The following is a 23,374-nucleotide window of genomic DNA, read 5'->3' as shown; positions in this document are numbered from 1 at the left end:
AACTCAACGTAAAGCTGGTTGTCTTTGAACACGGGAAGATCTGGTTGGAAACAATTATTGTGTCTTTACATTTTACATAGGCAATAAATCACACAGGATGAAATCCTGACCCTACTAAAAAATAGCAAAACTCCCTGTGACTTCAATGACAGCATTTCACTCAGTGAAATTCAACCCTTTTCAGAGGACTACCACAAGGCCTATTACATCACTTAAGTTCCACTTACACATTATTTTGAGGGCTTGAGTAGAGCATAGGTCTTGTGTTGGCCTTCTGCATGGAAGTGAATTTAACTCATGGTAACTAAAAGTTAAGTAATAAATTAGTTCTACAATCATATTACAAATATTGGAGACAAAATCCAACATGCAGATTAAAAAAGGGACTTGCCTGAACAGTGACAAACACAAGTAAATAAAGATAAATTTGTGTAGACCTTCAGCATTAAGCTTGGTTGTTTATTATTATTTATTATTATTATTATTATTATTACTTACTTACTTACTTTTATCACATTAGTACTTCTGTATGCTGTCTTGTTTATTCAGGAGTTTAAACTTTTGGCAAATGAAGTCTCCATCCAAAACCAAGCCTTACAATATGTGCAATTTGGAACACAAAATTATTAATCTAAATGTGCGGCAAGAGCAAGGTAGGAGAAAGAGGAAAATGCTTCTATTTCATCATTTGTATCATTTCAATAATTTTATTCCATTTTATTCAATAATTTGTATAATTTCATAACTCTGGTAAAACTCACCCACTATCCAATTCTTTCTCCCTCTCCCCTCCCCAACCATTTTAGGCAATTTAGCACATCCCTCAGATCATTGTTTTTGTGGAAGGGTAGAAAACTGTTCAAATGCACATGATGCAGCTCTGTATCCAAAATGGAAAATACACTGGTCAAAAAATGCAAACAAAGAACTTTGTTCCTGTTCTGTCAATAGGTGAGCATGTGCTGACTATCACCCTTAGCTCCAAAACAAAACATTAACAAACTTCAAAAGAAGTTCAGAGGGTATTGTTAGAGTAACTGTCTCTTTCAAACCCTTGTGCCTTTCTGTGTTCATGTGTGCACATGTAGATAAACACACGCACCTAAGATTTCTTAAGTGCTTTGCTGAATGGAGGTGGGGTTACTTACATGCTTAACTTTAAACATGTGTAACTGCTCTGCTGAATCTGTATGGATATACACCACTACCTCAATATATCGTGACCCGATATAACACAAATTCAGATATAATGCAGTAAAGCAGTGCATTCCGGTGGATCAAAGCAAGTTCGATATCATGCGGTTTCACCTATAACGCGGTAAGATTTTTTGGCTCCCGAGGACAGCGTTATATCGAGGTAGAGGTGCATTTCATATTATGAATAAATCTGTTTTTCCTGAATTAATAATTTGGCAATATTAATAGCATAGGTATTAAGGCTCAAAAACTTTTCATCCAGTTGTTAATATTTAATTCAGATCTTGTACTATTTTTGTTTTTAACATGTAGAAATAAAAAGACAGAGGACAGAAAAACTGATAGTGAAAAGTCAAAATGTGGAAGGTATTCAGTCTTCATTCAGGAAAAAGCAGTGGAGCTAGATTTCTCAAGTACTAACCTTTGTAAGTAGAGATTGCATACAGTGGCCAGAACTGTATATTTAACTACTACGGAGTCCTTATAGTAATTTGATGTCATCTCACAAGACCTGCAGAGTATGGAGATCTTAATGGACTTTTACCAAACTTTACTGGGTAGGCTACTAGGACCCCATTTTCAAACAGGCTTTCAAAAAAGCGCCCATGACACTTCCATGTGTAGAAGGGCACTGGTGTGTACAAAATTCCATTTTGCTCATGCATGTGCAGGTTTTTGTATATGCTAACTAGTGCATCCTAATTTCAGCATATCTCTGAGGATAGTTTGAAAACTTGGCCCCTAAAGTGTTTCAAGATTTCTGGGCCAGATTATTTCCTCCCCCATGAAAAAGAGTAGGGATTTTTATGAGAAAATCTCTGCCTGGCATCCCTTCTCGAGATTCTTCCCCATCATTCTGCTGATGGGAAGGAGGGTGGAAATGCCATCTTAAACCTCATGGATCCTTCATACAACCCTTGCGGCCTCCCTAACTCCTTAACAGCAGCGTTCCACTGGAATCTCACTGACAAGGATGTCCCCTCCCCCATTGGGCAGGGCAGCTCCCAGGGCCCTCAGAAGTTCAGTTAACTTCTCTGGGGGCAGAGGAAGGACAATAGGCAGTCTTTCTTCCAGCCAACCCTGACTCCACACCCTCCCATTGCACTGTTCTGGGTTGAGGATGGTACTGTGAAGGTAGGTGTACTCCATGTGTGAATTGGAAGGCATGAGCTGTTTCTGGGTTGGATTTCAAATCAGAACATGTGGGCTTGTTGTCCCACCTCAATTCTGGGATACCTTTTGCCCCTCTTTTCTCTGTGATGCCTTTCCATTTAGATACATATTGGTAACTAGTACTTTAACTCTGTTACCAGTGCTGTTATATGGATCAGCTAGTACAGGGTGAGGCAACCTATGGCACGCGTGCCAAAGGCGGCACGTGAGCTGATTTTCAGTGGCACTCACACTGCCTGGGTCCTGCTCACCGGTCCAGGGGGCTCTGCATTTTAATTTAATTTTAAATGAAGCTTCTTAAACATTTAAAAAAAACTTATTTACTTTACATACAACAAGAGTTTAGTTATATATTATAGACTTATAGAAAGAGACCTTCTAAAAAGGTTAAAATGTATTACTGGCACACGAAACCTTAAATTAGAGTGAATAAATGAAGACTCAGCACACCACTTCTGAAAGGTTGCCGACCCCTGAGCCAGTACAAGGTGTTATATGAGTGCCACACTAAACACTCTCTCCTCCCCTCTCTTTTGTGGTCCCCTTGGTTTCCACTGGTTCTGGGAGGCAGGGCCAACCTTCAGCAATTTTAAGGAAAAAAATGACTGAGTCTGACTTCAGTGGGACAACCTACCTTAGGACAGGAAGCTTGTCTTGTGTAAAGGCACAGGCCTGACACTAGTGAGATTCAAGTTCAGTTCTTAGCTTCGACACAGGCCTCCTATATGACTTTGTGCAAGTCACTGCATCTCTCTGTGCCTCAGTTCCCCATCTGTAAAATGGAGATGATACTTCTCTGCATCACAAGGATGTTGTGAGGAGAAATTCATTAATGTTTGTGTGGCACTCATATCCTAGAGTGCTGGAAGCCATGTGGGTACCTAGATATAAAGCTGCAGCACCCAGATTATGAGTTGTAATATTTATGTAAGACCTCTTTGATACAATTTCTTTTAGGCAGTGATTCAGAAGACATCTCATTCTGTGATTCCTTTCATGAGTCACACAGTGATGAATTTCTGGAACACCGGACTAAAAATTATAAATCACGTAGAGCAGGATTAAAAGAACAAAGCAAAGGTACAGTGGTTTCATAGCTCCAAAAACATGTTTGTGTGGAAATGTTGTTTGCAGTGTAATATTTTACCTATATCACTTGTTTGCAGGTCTCAGCTGGAGGTGCAACAGGGGAAACAGAGATTGGTTTAAACTTGGGAATTATAAAGAATTTGTTCAGTCCTGCACCTTATGTAGAAATAAAAACCTCAGTTCAACTCGTGAGTATAGTGTGTTGCCAAAAAGATTACAAACCACAAGCTAAGCTTTACATGGCACAGACCCATGAGTGGAATACACATAGGGACCAGCACTCGAAGAAGAACTAAATATTTAGTTCCAAAACTACATAAGGAGCAGTAACCCAAAGTCTAGCCTCACCTCAGTTCTTCCACAAACACAGTGGAACTGTCCATTTTTCAGTTGGTGGGAGCGATGACATTTCCAGTTTTCCACCAGCCTCTTCAAAATGCCGAAGTCACAGACACCACCACTATGCCAGCTGTCATTTGCTGTTGACCCCCCATACAGTGTGGTTTAGAGAAATGAACAGAAATTCCTCAGTTCCTATGCCACCTCTGCCACTGATTTGTGTTAACTTCACCAAGTCAATGAAAGCCTGGTTTTCAGAAATGTTGAGCACCCACAGCAACCTTTGAAGTCTCTTAAATCTCTGCCTGTTTCCCCATCTGTACAATCGAAATGATGATACTTATCTGTTTTACAGGGCCAGAGTGAATGTAAATTAGCTAGGTTTCAGAGTGGTAGCCGTGTTAGTCTGTATCAGCAAAAAGAACGAGGAGTACTTGTGGCACCTTAGAGACTAACAAATTTATTTAAGCATAAGCTTGCATGCGCTAAAACCCACTTCATCGGATGCATGCAGTGGAAAATACAGTAGGAAGATGTATAGATACACACAGAGAGAACATGAAAAAGTGGGTGTTGCCATACCAACTATAACAAGTGTTATATTTCTCGAGAAACTGCTAAATTAGAATTAATTTGCAAACTAGACACCATTAAATTAGGCTTGAATAAAGACTGGGAGTGGATGGGTCATTACACAAAGTAGAACTATTTCCCCCTACTGTTACTCACACCTTCTAGTCAATTGTTGGAAATGGACCATCCTGATTATCACTACAAAATTTTTTTTTCTCCTGCTGACAATAGCCCACCTTAACTGATTACACTCGTTATAGTTGGTATGGCAACACACACTTTTTCATGTTCTCTGTGTATACATATATCTTCCTACTGTATTTTCCATTGCATGCATCTGATGAAGTGGGTTTTAGCTCACGAAAGCTTATGCTTAAATAAATTTGTTAGTCTCTAAGGTGTCACAAGTACTCTTTGTTCTTTTTGATAAATTAGCTAATGTTTCTACATGTTGTTTGGAAATGTAAAGTGTTATGTAAGTGCTACATCGTATTAATGTATTTATTATGATAATGCTAAGTTGTCATTACAGTATGCTTTCTCAACAGCCTTACAATACAGGGATTGGAATATAAATTTCTGCACTTGTTGTCAAAGAAACAAATGCAGCAGGGAATCTGACAAGAATAATATTGGTAAATGATTCCAGACTATTAGTCTTAATTATGTTAAAAAGATTTTGCTTGGCAGTTATGCTTTATAGATCATGTGCAAACTTTTTAAAGACACATTTATATGTAGTATAATGAAATGTACAATAACAAACTGAAATCTGATCAAGAAATGGATTTGTCTAAAGAGAGAAGGGCAAAGAAGAGAGCCCAGCATTTAGAAACACTGCTGAAATGATGATATGAGAAGCAAACATTGTACTCAGGGAATTTAAGAAATGCATCTAGGGTTAGGCAGGGTTCCAAAGTGCTTCACAAACTGTGTACATAGAGCACCAATGAAATCCACTTTGGAATTGCATAGTACATTGGAAAAGAATGGCAACAGTGATCACCAGGAACAATCTAGGATTGTTTTCCCTTTCTATCTTGACTTCCAGTTAGTGGGTACCTTAGAACATTATTAATTTATTTATAGCTAAAATATGGGTGCTCCTTTCCATTTTCCTGTTTGAGATTTAGGGGACCTCTTAAATGTCTGTATAGAGCATGGAGAAGGGGAGCTGTTAAAGAAAGTGGCTTGACTTCCACAGCTTATACATAGTACACCTAATAAAAGGTGGAAGAGACGAATGAAATATGTTGGCTACAGGAGGAGAGGAGGCAAGGAAAAAAGATGAGAGGCAGATCAAGATATTTAATCTCTACCCCTTGTTTCTCTGCCATTTACTTCAATTTTATTTAATCTTTTTACTGCATTCCTCCTCCTCCTTTGTCTTTTGCCTTTTCAGGATTTATTATCCTTCTCTTATCAGTTTTTTGGAGCAATCGTGCAGTACAGGACTTATTCCTAGAGATTATGTTGATGCATTTGCATGCAGTATTTCCAGCCTCAGATATTTAAAAATTATGAGTCAGGCCCCCCACAAAAAGCTTGAGATTTTAAAAAATGATACAATTTTGAATTCTTTTGTCTTCTCATTTTGAAGCATTTTGGGTGCACTTAGGTCACAATTTCATTATTTTCTCCACAATTATAAGGACTAGAAAGGTAATTTTTTTAATTAAATCTGAGATTCTCAAGTATTAAAAAAACTTCTGCAACTGCGGCTTTAAGACAAACAGCAAACATGATAAAATCATGCAAGTTGGCAACACAATGCATATTTAAAGAATGTTGGGTTTGATTGTTAAATTGATTTAGTAAAGAAATAAATCTTTTGGATATTTTTGTTGGTATTCTAATGAAAATTAGAACTAGAGTGGGCATTTCCAGTGGAGATGTTTTTGTAGGGAATCCAGTGACTGGAGCTGCAGAGTTAGCAAAGGTCAGGTCACACAAGGATCCTAAGAGCCAAGGCTGTGGAACAGTAAACTGTTAAAATCCACTTTGTGTTGATGAACAATTACTATTTAACTGTTATTCATAGGGGTGAAAGAGGTACAGCGTCAACACTGTATGATGCTCTCTGGTAACATACCTAAAAACAGACAACTGGCTCTGATCTTTTAACTTTGTGTGCATGTAACTCCATGCCTAATTTGTCTGTTCCATTACTGCAGTTGGCCATGGTAACTGAGCGCACACACTTTAAAAAAACCAGCCCACTCTGTCATTTGTGCTAAATATAAGAAAGTATAGTTTTCTATATATTTGTTATATTTTGTTTACTCTAATTATGGCCTCCAAAATTTCAGCTTCTTCACAGAAGAAAAGAATTGCCACCAATAGTGTTTGTACAAGTAAGCAGCCAGATCAATTTGTATACAGGCTTTCTGACAAGTAAGTGTTAGCAGTAGCTTTATATAAATTAGTACCACAGAAGATGTGACTATTGAAGATATAGTGTGGGCCAAATTCACTAATGTCATAAGTGGCACAACTCCATACCCATGCAATATGTACTATATATTAAATAGTAGTCACTAATGAAAGTCAAATATATAGTGTAAATGTGATTTTGAACAGATTTAACTAGTTTTTTTTCTGAAACTTTTCGATTACATGGAAGAACTAGAAATTTAGCTAATTATTTTAGTATAGGAGCCAGTCAAGAGGTCTCTTTTCATTAACTAAATGTGTCATTATCATTCCAGATAACAGGCCTGGCAGTGACATTGTGTATAGGAATAATGATATTGCAATACTGTTTATCCATCTCAGAAATGTCTTTTCCTATTTTTACTTGTTACTAATATTAAATTATATCTGGAGTATATGAATAGGACAAGTGCTTAATTATAGTGTTGACAATGTGTGCGGAGGTAGAGAAGGTTGGCAAAGAAATTAAATAAATGAATAGCTTTTTGGGCTTCTCTCCTGCTTCCAGAGCAGGCAGTGCTGAAAATTCTAATGAGGATAATTCAGTAATGCCAGATTCCCTGCCCCTTCCCTGAAGGTTTGTTTGTCTGTGACTATAAGATGTATGTTATAAATGTTAACACTAACTATGCAGTTGTATTTTATGATTAAACAAATTAAGAACTTTACTGAAATTATGATGCAAGAATGCTAAAAAGTTATAGACATTGAACACATTGTTTAAACACATTTTGTTTTTTAACTATAAAATGTGTTTGTGAATATTTTATGTATTACCTTCTAGAGACAACTTGGAGACTCCCAAAACCTGCTACTCAAGTATGGATGATACAATTATCTTTTCACCTCAACACCTAGCCAGCAGGAAGGATTATGGAAGTAAATCAATTATCAATATTAGAAACAGACACACCAGTTATACTGACACAAAGGTAAAAATTTAGAGTGTGATTTTAAAAAATGTCTAAGTGACTCAGGAGCAACAAGTCCAACTGACTTTCAGTAGCACTTTTGAAAATCTCACCCATAGATGCTAATGATTATAATCCAACTGGTCTTATATTCAGTGCCTTGTGGGGTGCTAAAGGTGTCTGGTTGGCTTTTAAATATGAAGGTATGTTATTTATTAATGTGTCATGTTGAAACTGGCTTATTCTTAACTTTTTTTTTTGCTTCAGTAATAATAGGTTCCATTTACTCCAATAAAACAAATATATTCCTAAATAAACTTCAGCACAAGACACAAGTATTGTCACTGACCCAGCTGCAGGTTGCCATTGAGGGAGCTGAGATACATCAGTCACTCTTAGAGATCTGGAGTGAGATTCTGTGCTATGCCTCTAAAATACACAGCACAGAACTTGCAGTTTAGGTAGACAGGAGGCGAAGGTGGCATTAAGCCACTTTTACACTTTCCTGATCTGGGGCAGCTTTGTCGCCTACAGTGTAATTTAGACAGCCCTGGAGGCCTGTCTAAACTACAGCAGTCTCCCTGTGATGCCCAGAATCTTCACATTGCTACATACAGAGCTTCTCCCTCAACACACCTCTCCCTCCCCCAGTATGCCCCTTACACCAGGACTTGAAAGCAGTCTTACAGCTGTTGCCTGCAGTGCCTGCTCTGGGGGAATCGAATCCTCCCTGGGGCGGATACAGGGATTTTAGGGGTTCTTTTACACAGAGTAAAGGGGCTAAAGCTGCGGCTGTTATGCTTTACATACCACGAGCTAAGAAGCAGTCACACTCTAGGCACTTCATGCACCAGACTGTAGCCCTAGGTGGCTCCTAAATGCCACACTCATGCAGAGGGAAAGGGATATTTTAGGGCTAGCACTATGGAAGTGTGGAAATCCTCTGGGTGCGATGGCTTAAACAGTTAGCTAATATTTTATATATTTTTTAACTCAGGCCCTGAGGCAGTCCAGCATAGGACTCCAGCATCAGAGTAACCTGAAGGGCTTCTCAGTTCTAGTCCTTCCAGTCCACCCCTTTCCTGGTGCCAGAATTCAGTCATGTTGTTGTCTGATCTCATTCAGGACCTCTCTGTTGTTCTGTCCATTGTCTGTACATGCAGTTGCATCATGCTGCTTAACTACAGGGTACTGCTGGCTCCCTGTTACAACAGCTTGTGTTCCTACTCAGCTTTTCACCCAGCCCTTCGCAGTCAAGTCCCAAGCTGCTGCCTCCAGCCTGCTCTCATTGTCAGGCTGTCATCTGGCTCTCTTCTTGAGCCAGTTACTCACAAGCCCTCAGGTTGTTGCTTCTTTTTCCTTTTCCTCTAAGAACTCTCTTACTGCTCAGATGCTTAACTAGGTCCCTATTCCTTCCAAAATAACCCACAGCTCCCCAATCCTTTTCTTCCAGTTCCTGTCAGAGGAGAAAAGGGTCCCCACTCATAGACAACCAGTTTCATTATGGTTCAGTTGAGGAATTAATTTCATCAAGATTTAATTGGCAAAATATAATTGATGTTTCAGACTTTAAAAAATGTTATTTGAGGGTATACTTTTCTAACCTTTGTACTGCAGGACTACCTAAAGTATTATTTTAGAAACTCTCAATGTCTTATTTGCGGGTGTATCATACAATACCTTTTGAACCAACAGCAGGGAATAGATTCATTCTCAAATGTTTAATGTTTACTACAATTTACATTGTGTGCATTACTTCAGGTGGCTTTAGTGTGGATTCATGAGTGCATTTGCAGACACAGAAATCATGAAACCAAATATTGAAAAACAACCAAACATACTTCTCCAAGTCTGATGCAGAGGGAAGGCATGGTGGTGGGTTATAAAGCAAGCTCACTCCATAGTGGCAACTCCTGTTGCGTGGGACTCTGCCCGGCTTTCTGCTCTGGGTGTTGCAACATGGCACATGGGGTCACAGCATCACTCAGGTCTGGCCCTGCAGGTCAGGAGCTGTTGCTGTGGGCAAGCTTGCTCTCCAGCTACTTCCCACACCCCTGGAGACTGGGCCAGGGTTAGGGTGGTGGTGCTGGGGCAGAGGGTGATGCTGGGGGTGGTTGATGCCCCCTCAGTTTAGTATAGTGCACCCATTGAATCAGCAGGCTACATTAGCCCTTTCTACTATTTCTCCTCCTTATTTTGATTAATGGCTGAGGGCCACCATTCTCTATGCTAAAAGAGAGTTTCTTTGTAGTTGTGGAAGAGGATGACATGGAGCAGGCCTGGTACCCTCCAGTACACATCCTCCTCCCCAACTCTGCGTAGCTTTCTTGGGTACACAGCTTGATATGTGGCTATTGAATAGGCTGCACACAGACAAATGCAAGCACCTGCCCTGCCAAAACACAACCAAAAACCTAAAACCCCACCTGCAGCACTTTTCAAAATACTATAGGGTAGAATTGTTGAAAATGTTACTTAGATCCCAGGTTGAACATTCCTTCCCCTTCTGTTTTTTGTGTTTGGGAATGTTTATCTTTAAAGCATATGTATTATCAGAGAAAGTAGATATTAACTATCCAACAATTTGACTATGTTTTATGCCCACCAGATTTTAAACTCTACTTTGGATCATGCAATACAGACTGCAACCAGTTTGAAGGAAACTACAGAACGAATGGTACAAGTTGTTGCAGAAGATCTAGCTAAAGTCAAAACTCATCGAAGTAAGCAGTTTTTTAGCTGGTCTGTTTCAAACATTTGAATTTGTCAGCTGAAATGTAGAGACAGAACTCTTGAGTTGTGAAAAATGTGCATTAACAAATTGTACAAAAGTTAGGAGAGCAGCTTCCCTTAAACTGGTGCTGATACCACACCTAAGAGCAGAAAAACAAATTAGAATGCCAAGTTTATAAACCAAGAGCCCTTGAAAGTTGTCACATCTATTAGTGAAGAATGGCCATACAGCTGATTTCCCTCAGCCTTCAATAATGGTAGTTCTTTATAGAATTGCTCTAGGTAACCAAGCTTAGCTGTAGTTTCGAAAATGTGCAATTTGGGGCCAGGAAGATAACATCTCATCCGTCAGTGTATTCTCAGCAATATCACAGCCCAGCTCTGTATCCTGCTTGGTATTGAACATCACAGAGGGAAACAACTGAAACCCTTTGTTCCTGGATAATCTTTTTAAAATGAGTTTTAGCTGTGACATTGTCAATTTTTGAAGGACATATTCAAAGAATAGTTTGTATTGTTAAGCATATGCTTTTGTGCAGCTCAGTAAATGATCTCTCATCACTCCTGTTTATATTCTGAAACGTCAGTATCTGTACTGTGACATTCTTAGTATCTGTTGGATTTGGCTTTCATAATACAGCTAATACAAATCTTCAGCTATTTCAGCATTATGAATAAAAAAAGTTGCAAGTGGACTAAAATCTTCCTATGCCTGTAAGGAAATTTGGCACTAGTAAACTGTATATGTATTCTGAAATGTAGTGAGTGGTTTAGTGCATCAAACCTGGCAATTAAGGACCAATCACACACATTAGGTACTATTAGCATTCTTTTTAATAACTTCACACATTAAGGAGACTATATTTTGATTACTCCCAAATATGTATGGATAAAGGGGTAGGGGTCTTATAACTGGCCTCAAAGATTGTGTGTACTGAGTAATACTTGGAAGAAGATTGCTCTTACTTTTCACCCTCGGGGGGGGGGGGGGGTGTTAAATGTCTGAATAGTGTTGATCTACCATATCTAGATGTGATTTTAACAAATAGGGAGAAACTGATTCAGAATTTGAAAGTGGAAGGCAGCTTAGGTGAAAGTGATCATGAAATGATAGAGTTCATGATTCTAAGGACTGATAGAAGGGAGAACAGCAAAATAAAGACAATGGGTTTCAAGAAGGCAGACTTTAGCAAACTCAGGGAGTTGGTAGGTAAGATCCCATGGGGAGCAAGTCTAAGGGGAAAACAATTGAAGACAACAGTTTTTCAGAGAGACATTATTAAGGGCACAAGAGCAAAATATCCCACTGCGTAGGAAAGATAGGAAGTACAGTAACTCCTCACTTAACATCCTCCTGCTTAATGTTTCGAAGTTATGTTGCTGCTCCGTTAGGGAACGTGCTCATTTAAAGTTGTGCAATGCTCTCTTATAACGTCATTTGGCTGTCTGCTCTGTCCACTGCTTGTAAGAGTCTGTGGAAGAGCAGTGACTTTACAAGGGAGCATTGCACAAGTTCCTCTTCTCCCCCTCCTCCACCTCCCTCCCAGTGCTTCTCCTGCCATCAAATAGCTGTTTGGCAGAGCTTAGGACTTTCGGGCGGGGGGGGGGGGGAGGGAGGGGAAGGAGCAGGGATGCAGTGTGGTCTGGAGAGGAGGTGGGAAGAGGGAGGAAAAAGAACAGAAAATGTGGAAATGGCAGAGGTGCTTAATGACTTGTTTCGGTTTTCACCAAGAAGGGTGGTGGCGATGGACATCTAACAGTGAATGCAGTGAAATGACTAGGATCAGAGGCTAAAATAGGGAAATAAGCTAATAATTACTAAGGGCATGTCTACATTTACCTCTGGAGCGATCGATCCAGCAGGGGTTGATTTATTGCATCTAGTGAATCAACCACCGAGCACTCTCCCATTGACACCAGTACTCCACCGGAGCGAGAAGCGTAGGCAGAGTTAATGGGGGAGCGTCAGTCATCGATCTACCGCAGTAAATAGCCCTGAGTACATCAACTTCAGCTACGCTATTTTTGTCGCTGAAGTTGTGTAACAGACTGACTTAGCTTGCCCCCTCCCCCCAGTGTAGACCAGGCCTTAGACAAATTAGATGTCTTCAAGTCACCAGGGCGTCATGAAATACATCCTAGAATACTCAAGGAGCAGACTGAGGAGATACTGAGCCATTTGTGATTATCTTTGAAAAATTATGGAAGACAGGAGAGATTTCAGAAGACTGGAAAAGGGCAAATATAGTGCCAGTCTATAAAAAGGGAATTACGGACCAGTCAGCTTAACTTCTGTACCTGGAAAGATAATATAGAGCAAATAATTAATCAATTTGCCAACACTTAGAAGATAATAAGGTGATAAGTAACAGTCAGCATGGATTTGTCAAAAACAAATCATGTCAAACCAACCTGATAGCTTTCTTTGACAGGGTAACAAGCCTTTGTGGCTAGGGGGAAAACGGTAGACATAGTATATTTTGACCATTCCCAGACAGTAGTTATCAGTAGTTCACAATCATGCTGGAAGGCATAATGAGTGGGATCCTGCCGGGATCTGTTTTGGGTCTGGTTCTGTTCAATATCTTCATCAATGATTTAGATAACAGTATAGAGAGTACACTTGTAAAGTCTGCAGATGATACTAAGCTGGGAGGGGTTGTAAGCACTTTAGAAGATAGGATTAAAATTCAAAATGATCTGGATAGACTGGAGAAATGGGCTGAAGTAGATAGGTTGAAATTCAATAAGGACAAATGCAAAGTGGTCCACTTAGGAACAAGCAATTGCACATATACAAAATGGGAAATGACTAACCAGGAAGGAGTACTGTGGAAAGGAATGTGGGGGTCATAGTGGACCACAAGCCTAATATGAGTCAACAGTGTAACACTGTTGCAAAAAAACAAAAAAAACCCCAAACCCCGAACATCATTCTGGGATGTATTAGGAGGAGTGTTGTAAGCAAGACACAAATAGTAATTATTCTGCTTTACTCTGCACTGATTAGGTCTCACCTGGAGTAGTGTGTCCAGTTCTGGGTGACATATTTCAGAAAAGATGTGGACAAATTGGATCAAGTGCAAAGAGCAACAAAAATGATTAAAGGTCTAGAAAACATGACATATGAGGGAAGATTGAAAAATTTGTATTTGTTTAGTCTGCAAAAGAGAAGACCGAGAGGAGATATGAAAACAGTTTTCAAGCACAAAAGGTTGTTACAAGGAGAAGGGAGAAGAATTGTTCTTCTTAACCTATGAGGCTAGGACAAGAAGCAATGGGCTTAAATTGCAGCAAAAGAGGTTTAGGTTGGACATTAGGAAAAACTTCCAGTCAGGGTGGTTAAGCTTTGGAATAAATTGCCTAGAGAGGATGTGGAATCTCCATCATTGGACATTTTTAAGAGCAGGTTAGACAAACACCTGTCAGGAATGGTTGAGATAATACTTAGTCCGCCCGGAGTGCAGGGGACTGGACTACGTGACCTCTCGGGGTCCCTTCCAGTCCTATGATTCTATGTCCCATAAGATACTGAGATGGTCACAATTCATGCAAAATTTTATACACCCTACTTTGGCTTTGAGTGAGCCACTAGCGTTGTGTGATTTATATGCAAGTGAGCTTTTTTTTTTTTAGTTTAACTGCAGCATAGCTATTTTTTTTATTAGTTAAAACTAATCACTGACACTGTAGAGAAAGTGGTAAAGCTGAGCAATTTTTAAAAAAAGGGTAAATGTTTAGTTTACATGTAATGCAATAACTCTAAAACATGAGAAACTACAGTAATTATTTTTGGACTATAGTATAGTAATCAGATTTCTTATTGTCAAGCATCTCTGTACAGCCAGTTAATTGGCAATCCTTATTAGCCACTGTTTGGATTAGCTTTTTGCAAGAGCAAAATGCTAGATTTAGGTTATTAAAACCACTTGCTTTTGTTCTGTGCAGCTGTAGGGATGGGGGACAGACGATTTAAACAAACCAGAGAGGACAGATTCATATTAGCATTTTAAAACATAGGCACTAGAACTAGCGGTGCTGCCGCACCCCCTGGCTTGAAGTGATTATCATATATGGGGGTTACAGTTTGGTTCAATGGCTCTCAGCACCCCCACTATACAGGTTGTTCCAATACTCATTTTAAAACACCAAATTTTATCATGATTTAAGTCAGGGAGCAGGACATTTTTTATTCAAATTGATTTTAATCATGTTTTGCATTTGTACTTCAATTAGTTTTTCCGAAGAAAGGTTTACTACCACTGAAATTAGTTGCAAATCAACATTATAGAGCTTTTAGATTATATTTGGAGACTGCACTATATTCATAAACATTTATTCAGATTCTTAACTTTCACATTGTTAGAAAATGGTGAATGATTTACTAGGTTTATTTTACTCTAGATTTCATGTCAAGCTGTAATTGGAGGGAAACAACTCAATTAAAAGTGTACAAACACATTGGTATTAGTTAAATAAAAACTACCTTTCTGCTGGATACATGAGAGAAGAAAGTGTATCCAAACATGTTTTGTTTTTAAAAGAACAAAACAAAAAACAGCTTTAAATGCAAAGGCAGCATTAACTGTGGCTAGTGAATTGACAGACTATTTCTGGTTACTGTGAGCCAGGTTTTCAAGGTTATTTATTCTGAACGGATGCAGCTAGGCACTGGACATGCTTGAGCACTTTTAAAAATTCCACAAGGTTCCTAACTCCTATTTAAACCAATGGGAATTACATTGAAAATCTGACCCCATGTCCTTAAATCTTGAGAGGTTGGATCTTATCCTCTCCAACCTTTTTTTCATTCATAGACTGGAAAAGGAAAACAAGCATTTGTACTTTTTCAACTTTGAATGAATTAAACCAAATAAAGACAAATATTCCTTCTGCAGCTGTTAGCTAAACTGAAACCAAAATGAAAAGCTTTTCTGCACAACAGAAACTGAAAGTACTGACATTTGGAAATATATAACTATATCAGTATTTCCTCCACTATAAAAACTGAAAATATTTAATTCAGTTCAGTGATGACATGTGTAATGGTTGGGTTGACTTTTAAAATAGAATGCATCTCCCTCCCCCAATTCTCTCTCTATAAAAAGCAGCATCCTTTCATGCATCAAAATCTGAGGAGGGCTCAGTGATTCTGTATATTTTTATTTAAATGGTTAATAATTAAAATAAGTTTACACTTTAAAAAATCCAATTTAAATCAGATCTTAAATACTTTTCCTTTTTAAAAATAAACCTGTTTAAAATTAAATTTTGAAATTGACAACCTATGTTAGTCATTGATTTTTCTCCAGCCTGAGAATCACACCTTTTTATTTAAAAAAACACCAAAAAACCACACACTGGAGTATGTCACTGCTAACATGACATGAACAAACAAGAGGGGGTACTTTGCAATGCAGTGGCAATAAAAAGGTAGAACAAGTGAGATTTTTTTCCCCCCAAACTTTGCTCAGAAATCTCTTAAGTGGCACCAGGAAATCTTTATTAGATTAGTTCACAAGCAACTCAATTTACAAAATAGATGTACCATGCACACACAATAGTGGGGAAATTTTTTAATAAATCAAAGCTGCTCATTTGTTTTTGTGAAGAACAACATGGGGAAAGTCCTAAAGAGTAGTGTTACTGCACTGAAACATTTCATACAAGATGGACAAGCATGTTCTCCAGAGTTTTATTGAAAGTAAAACCATTTTCTGTTAGTACTTAGAATATTAGGGTTGGAAGGGACCTCAGGAGGTCATCTAGTCCAATCCTCTGCTCAAAGCAGGACCAATCCCCAGACAGATTTTTACCCCAGTTCCCTAAATGGCACCCTCAAGGATTGAACTCACAACCCTGGGTCTAGCAGGCCAATGCAACTTCCATGATTAATTCCCCTCCCCTCATAATCTACCATCAGAAAGCACCAACAAAGAGTCATATTTTGCCCTAGGGTTTTTCACAAGACAACAGGTTTCCTTTTTTAATATAAATTGTTTTAATTGAATTTTACATATTGCAAGAGACATTGCCTTATGTGAAATAATCTTACCATATGCTTATATTTACAGCTTTTGCCTCTGAAACTTCTCCAAGTCTAGGTACTTTCATGTCAGTTTCAGAAAACCTCTCCAGTTTCCAGCATAGAAAGCTTTCATAATTACTGAAAGAGCCATTAGTATATATACAAAACATGATTATTTCTAAATTCTAGAATGATTTGTTGCAGTGGTAAAGATGTCAGTTTCAGAAAGCACTTTTACTGTGAAATGCTGTCCATACCCCATACAACAATAAAAACAAGGTGTTAGACACTTCTTCCCTCTTCTTCCTGCCCTTAACTCCAAAAAGAAGAATCAGCAAATTTAAATTATAAAAAGATACTCCATTAGTTGAGGGTGTGTACTTTCCCAAATACATCACTGGAAAAGTTAATTCCATAAAAATATTTACATGCTATTTATATTAAGTGATCTCTTAATACATTTTTAATTAATCACTACTGAAATAGTACTGCTTGAACATTACAGTTTCTCTTCCTCCTTAATGCAAACTGTATCCTTTGGTTTATTAAGCATTTTTACATCATCCAGCAGTCTTCTGGGTGTCAAAATATGAGTAGAACCTGGTAAAACAGAATACACTTTAGATAGATGCAGCTAACTATGTAGGATTTGCTGACATCAGCATGACTCGCTACCAAATCAAAATTGCGTGTTAAGTGTTTTTATTGTACCTTTCATACGTTAGATACAGTAGTTTAAAATGCTTTAATGATTTTTATGCTGGACATGCAGTGATTATGGAAGCAAATGCTCCTCCCACCCCCAAGGTAGGGAGTGACTTTGACTGTGTTAGCAGGAGAACAAAACCTTGGGGGCCCTTCAAGGATTCCACTCCTCCTCCACATGGGTTTGAGAGGTGGAGAATCAGTGCCTAATAGGCTAAGGGTTATGCTGTGCTCTTTTGTACAGCTGATTTGCTTCTGCATACCCATAAACCTTCCCCCTGTCCACAGCTGCCATAATCTGAGCACCAGGAAGAAAAGATCCCCTTCTCCCTCCCCCACTTTTGGAATTAGAGGACCACCAGGGTTTGGGGCTGTGTGGTAGGCACCATAGTAGTCATCTTAAGGGCTAGGAAGGAGTGGCCTGGGCAGTGAGGAGTGGGTTTTTTGCCTTCCTCCTAGTAGCCCAGTGACTCAACAGGTTATTGTTCAACAGGGTTCTGATAACCTGAGTTGGAAGCAAATTAGGAGATATCTCCTAAAGAAGGAAACAAATGGGGCGTGTCTTCTACTGTCTGGTACAGTAAGAAAACCTTTTCCCCACTCCCTTAACCCTCATGTTAGGTGATGGAGTCCCAGAAGCTGTACTAGGATCAGATTAACAGAGAATGTGTGCATGTGCGTGGGGTGAGGTGAGGGGGCAGAGGCACACTGATGGCAACCCTTCAGCAAGGAGAAGAGATTCATCCAGTGCAGGTCATCTGTCCTTTGCAATTGCTGCTGGATGGTTTCCTGATGTGTTACTTAAAGTTGCAGCCTAGTTAAACCACATTCCTGGTGTCCTGTCTTCCTTCTGTGGTGTCTGGGACAATAGCAGCCACCATTATGCCCTCTCTCAGCATCAGCTCTGGGCATCAGACTTTTTTTTAAAACTGATGTTTTACTCCTCTGACACATACTGTAAGATTTTTAACTGCTATCTAGACAGAGCAACAGCAGCTGGTAGAAGGGCTATCTCCAATAATTCCTGCAGCATCTACACTGTTAAGATCAATTCTTAATATTTTTGCACTACTTCGGTTTGTGTTTTCCAATTTCAGCTGGTAACAGTAACTGCAACAAGTTCAGTAATGGGCTAGGTGCACGTGAATGCAAAGATGAAACAAAATAGTTGTCAGCAGATTCACTGTAATGCCTACCTTTAGCGATCAGCTGCATGACTCCTGTGAGTCATACATCTGATTCAGTAATTTAGAAATTAGGATACTACATTTCAGCGGCAACACAGAGGTCTGAATTGTCTCATATTGATTATCAATTCTTCTGTAGGGATTTTCAGGGTAATAGTGGGAACGTGTCTTTTTAGAACAAGAAATTAAGTCAATAGCCATAAAAGACCAATTCAGATCTAGGGATACTGGATGTAGTTTCAGAAGAGCATAGTGGCCATATGATGCTTTTTCTAGACTGACCTAGGGGACACAGAAAAATATGCTTGTTTTTCAAAAATGCACGTAAAAACTAAACATCATTAGGCTCAAATGAAGCACCTCATCTCATCTACTACTTCCTCTTCCCTAGACAGGCTTACCAATAATAACTTCACAAGATTTGTAGGCTTGAGAAACTTCATAAGCACTGCGCATCTCAGAGTATGTGATGCCTCCAATTACAAAAACTATCAGCTTTGAACCACTCTTTCGGTCATCCAGGTAACTAGTCTTGGACTTCTGGCGAGCACTGTAAAACAGTTCATAAAAAAAACCTGAGCACATAAGAACACAGTGATATATTGCATCTAGTTTCATCACCCACATAATGTAATGTACTAGTAAAAATGACAGAAAATTTCCATGTTTGCAGTGTTGCTGTAGCCTTCAAAAGATGAGACTGAGCTTAAATTCATAACTTTGCTGGACACTAAAAATCATGGTCTTATGCCATAAGTCCAGGGTCTTTATTATTACAACAATCTGTAACCCACTAACCCTGTTTTTGGCCCTATGACAGCAGTGGTGTTAATGGGCTACTTCACTTTCAATGGTCCCTTAGAATGTGTGCTAGCTACTTATGCTAAACAAATCTGTTCCATCTCATATTTAGCTATGACACTGATTACCTTTCCAAGACCTGAAGAAGAGCTCTCTGCAGTTCGAAAGCTTGTCTCTTTTACTAACAAAGGCTTGTTCGACAACAAAATATCATCTCACCCACCTGGCCTCAGAAAATTTCCAGGCAAGTCTGACCGATTAGACATTTCAGGAAAACAAAGAAAATTAGACACATTTTTCACAGTTGTGTAGTAGAATATCTTTTGACTCAAATTACAATTGGGTGAATTACAAGGGGAAGTCTCGATTACGTAAAAAATTGACAAAGTGTACTACACCATAGATACAAGTCTAAAACCTACAGTTATCACAAAAGGGAAAAGTAAATACAAGTGAGAAAATTTGAGATACACCTGGGCTATATATCTACATTTATATGAGAAAAGCTTGAAAATTCTGAATGCGAATGATCCAGTTAAACCTTTCCCAAAAAAGGGTTCATCTCCTTTATGTCAAACAAACATCACTGTCCTTCTCAATACCTAACTCTAAATAGCACCATGATGAATATTGGCCAATACTGAAAAAGACTGTTGGACATTGTGGTACAGCTGCTGGAGGACTTTTAGGTCACAGAGTCTCTATATTTGCACTGCATTGACCTCAGTAGGTCAGCAAACTTCTAATGCCCCAGGACACCCAACTTCAAATCTGCGACTAGCCAGAAAATTGTGACCCTACCTATCAGACAGAGACCTGCCTACAATGATCAATATTTGTGACATCCAACATTGATTATTGCAACTCACATCTGAATCCACACATTGAAAAAAGCTTTAACCGGTACTATGCAAAGATTCACTGAATATATAAACACACACCCCTCCACTAGACTCTCCATGCTAGCTGTCCACTCTGATATTCGAAGACTTCCATGGGACTGGCCTTAGCTACCAGTGATCACCTCTCTCTTTAGGGCCACTGATTTCCACAAGAGTAAAATTCCACTAGGATAATTAAATTGCTCAGTAAGGGGAGGCTTGTGAGTACAGGAGACAGAACTTTCACAAAACTCAGACCTAGCCTACAGACTTCACTCTTTTGAAAAAAAAAAAAAAAAAAAGGGAACTGTCACTTTCAGAACTAAATGCAAAACATTTCTTCAGCCTAATATAGACACACAAGACAGTCATACACAAACCACCACTTATAAACTACTCAAGCTAACTCTCCTAAAGGTGACTTAAATCTGGTAAGAAAGATGTTATTTTTATTTTAAATATGTGGGAGACACTCAAACTACAATTATGAGCTATATAAGTAACTAGCTTGAGGGTCATACAGCAAAGCTCCAGGGATCATTTCAGATTAACTGAAATGCTTTTTAGTACATTTCATTTTATACTAAATAGTTACTTCAGCCCCTACTGTGCATCATTTCTCAAAATGAAAGTTATACAATACACATAAGAAAATACAGTGAGAATAGTAAATTATTATCTTGAATGTAAATTGTAACAATTTACCTTACTGCCCCTGAACCATTCCAGGTTGCAGGGCACTGGGAACAGTAAGGCCATTCTTTTGAATCTAGTTTGTTTTCTATAGCATCCTGGAGGGGGGGAAAAATATATATTCATTTTAACCAAGTTATGTTAACTTGAAACACTATACATATACAAAACCCCATAAATTTCAACTCCTGACAAGACTGGCTGGTTTAGAACTTCAATCCAGAAGCAGTGCAAGTTAAAACAGATTTCACAAGAACTGGTGCTCCTACTGCGAAAAAGACTAAGCACCACACCACATCTATATTTAATTACTGTAGTGCTGAAAGTCATTTGTGACTTAGACGCCATGTATCATGAGGAAGAAAAACAGAAGGAAGTAATTTCTAACTAATTTTTAACACAACGTTGATTTAATTGTTTAGATTTCATCTTTTATTTTTTATGTATAACTGCATTAACCTACTTAATTTCTCCACAAAGAAGTTATGTGGGTATGTATATATGGGAAGTCCAAGTTTCTAAAGACAAACTACACTACTGACTTTGCATGGATTTCCCAGGTGACTAATGGCATCCATTATATGAATTTAACATTTAAACTATAGTCTAAAGATCCACTACACACACAAAAAAGGAGTTTAATTTAAAGAACCCAATATCAAACTATCAGCCACTGGAGAGGAAATTCAAATGTCCCCCTCTACTTAATTTGCTTCAGCTAGCTTTAAACTATTTTCCACTTATAGATAAAATTAAAGTTTACCTTATAAATTTAATTTTCTATTTTAATATACTAACTAGAAATTTAGTGGTTATGTGCACATGTCTAAAGAACTTTCCTCTTAATTACATTTTATATTCCATAAAATTTTCCTAACTCAAAACTTTTATAATGCCATTTCAAAAGATTATAAGCTAACAGTTTATCCAAGATAAAGTATTTATGAATATTTCTATATTGCACCTAGGAAACAACTATGTTCTTAGAGTTTACCTCCATAACATCTTTGATAACAGGTGTCCATCTAGAAAGCTGAAACGTTTCTTCTGAAGAGCGGTCCTTCCTTGATTGTCTACGTTGCTGAGAAGCAGACTAAATAAAGATTTAAAAAAAAATTAAAAGAGGTTATAATTTTATTATACTATTTCTTTTAAATAATTCCCAACAAAACAAAGTGCCAAAGAAATATTGCACCATGTGCATCAAACTATGTAGAGTACATTTCTGCTGCAATTCAAAATTAAGTACTGGAAACCTTTATTTCAGAAACAAAGAGCTAGATATATTGATGTTTACCCAAAAAAGTTATTGTTTGAATGCTGAAGTGTATATTGTACAATTGCTAAGCTAATGGCTCCCCACATATAATTCTTGCCCTGTTGCTGGAGCCTAAGGTTTACAGCAGTGGTTCCCAAACTTTTTACCTCGCACCTGTCCACCCTCCCCTCCGTACTAGATTTTATTGTAAGGCACCTATACACTTTGATAGAACAGTGAAACAGGAATAAAGAGTGTTTTCCAGGAAGTATGATTAAGTTATAAAATAAAAAATTGATTTTTTTTTTGTTACTATGAGGACTGCCTATCTCACTTAAATGATCAGATTCTTAAAATTAAGTGTATGAAAACTCTAGAGTTCAGACATTACGTTACACTATACTCAAAGCCTGCATAACTTTGCAAGCTGTTTATTCCATAACTTGTCATCAAAATAAAATTACTTGGAAAATTAGGTCGCATGAAGGCGGGTTTCCCTATGGATGGAACAGTCCGCACTGGCGGTGCTGGAGGGTGAGATGGTCCAGGCTCAGTCAGCGCAATCAGGTCGCAAGCGGTGGAGAAGGCCTCCGGAGTGATGGCAGGCCAAGCTCAGCCACGGTGCACACCGGGGAGCTTGTGTGCACCGGACTCAATGGCCCTTGCGGCGCCGGAATCAACGGTGCTGGAGTTGGAGCCTTCATGGGGCAGTCCGACCCAGGCTGTTGCTCCAATAGGGGCACAGGAGCAGCAGGTGGTTTGTGCTGCTTCTTGGGCCGCAGAGACAGCGAATGATGTCGCATCTGTACCGGTGCTGGAGGTGGTGCCGGTGCCGGTCGGGTCGTTCTGGTGCCGGAGGCACACTTCGGACCAACGGCGCCTTGTCTGCGCGTGCGGTGCTGAGGGCACCGGCCTAAGTGCCACTTCCATTAGAAGCTGTTTTAAACGAAAGTCCCACTCCTTTTTTGTCCGAGGCTTGAAAGCCTTGCAAATGCGACACTTATCTGATTGATGGGATTCCACCAAGCACTTCAAGCAGGAGTCGTGGGGGTCTCCCATAGGCATCGGCTTGAGACAGGCCGAACAAGGCTTGAAACCCGGAGACCTGGGCATGGGCCCTGGTACTGGGGAGGAGGGAAGGGGATAAACCCTGTTTCCTCCAAGTACTATCTACACTATGTACTGTGACGGACTCAGGCCAGAAGGATATAAGAGGGTAGTGGAAGGCAGGTAGATCAGCCTCAGAATGAGCAGGTCCCTGTTCCCTGGATAGCCAAACAAGGGCTACTCCAGGCCAATCCAGACACCTGAAGCCAACTTAACCAGTTAAGGTCGTTAGGCTAATGCCGGCACCTGACCTCAATTAACTGACA

General features: G+C 39.1%; 2 protein-coding genes across 11 annotated transcripts in view; one reads left to right on the top strand and one right to left on the bottom strand.

Annotated features, from left to right (window-relative positions):
- The window catches only part of AKNAD1 (AKNA domain containing 1), a 33,378-nt gene extending 13,862 nt beyond the window's left edge, over positions 1 to 19,516 (top strand). For 4 of the 9 annotated variants that reach the window (XM_045027273.1, XM_045027270.1, XM_045027271.1 and 1 more), the window contains 10 exons: positions 550 to 653; positions 807 to 951; positions 1,510 to 1,622; positions 3,328 to 3,450; positions 3,537 to 3,647; positions 4,920 to 5,006; positions 6,681 to 6,765; positions 7,589 to 7,736; positions 10,324 to 10,438; positions 19,282 to 19,516. In XM_045027273.1, coding sequence (XP_044883208.1) covers positions 550 to 653; positions 807 to 951; positions 1,510 to 1,622; positions 3,328 to 3,450; positions 3,537 to 3,647; positions 4,920 to 5,006; positions 6,681 to 6,765; positions 7,589 to 7,736; positions 10,324 to 10,438; positions 19,282 to 19,481 — 1,231 coding nt within the window. In that variant the 3' untranslated portion in view covers positions 19,482 to 19,516. Of the gene's footprint in view, positions 1 to 549; positions 654 to 806; positions 952 to 1,509; positions 1,623 to 3,327; positions 3,451 to 3,536; positions 3,648 to 4,919; positions 5,007 to 6,680; positions 6,766 to 7,588; positions 7,737 to 10,323; positions 10,439 to 17,802; positions 18,124 to 19,281 lie in introns of those variants that run through there. The other 5 variants (XM_045027275.1, XM_045027274.1, XM_045027277.1 and 2 more) reach the window with 5 other exon arrangements.
- The window catches only part of STXBP3 (syntaxin binding protein 3), a 54,610-nt gene continuing 47,165 nt past the window's right edge, over positions 15,930 to 23,374 (bottom strand). For both annotated transcript variants that reach the window (XM_045027298.1, XM_045027299.1), the window contains exons 16-19: positions 21,738 to 21,836; positions 20,756 to 20,841; positions 18,770 to 18,918; positions 15,930 to 17,076 (exon numbers count right to left, since the gene is read on the bottom strand). In XM_045027298.1, coding sequence (XP_044883233.1) covers positions 16,976 to 17,076; positions 18,770 to 18,918; positions 20,756 to 20,841; positions 21,738 to 21,836 — 435 coding nt within the window. In that variant the 3' untranslated portion in view covers positions 15,930 to 16,975. The remainder of the gene's footprint in view (positions 17,077 to 18,769; positions 18,919 to 20,755; positions 20,842 to 21,737; positions 21,837 to 23,374) is intronic.

The sequence above is a fragment of the Mauremys mutica genome, chromosome 8 (assembly GCF_020497125.1).
Source record: "Mauremys mutica isolate MM-2020 ecotype Southern chromosome 8, ASM2049712v1, whole genome shotgun sequence".
Classification (NCBI taxonomy): Eukaryota; Metazoa; Chordata; order Testudines; family Geoemydidae; genus Mauremys; species Mauremys mutica.
The sequence above is the reverse complement of the archived record's forward strand: the minus strand, read 5'-3'. Positions and strand labels throughout refer to the sequence as shown.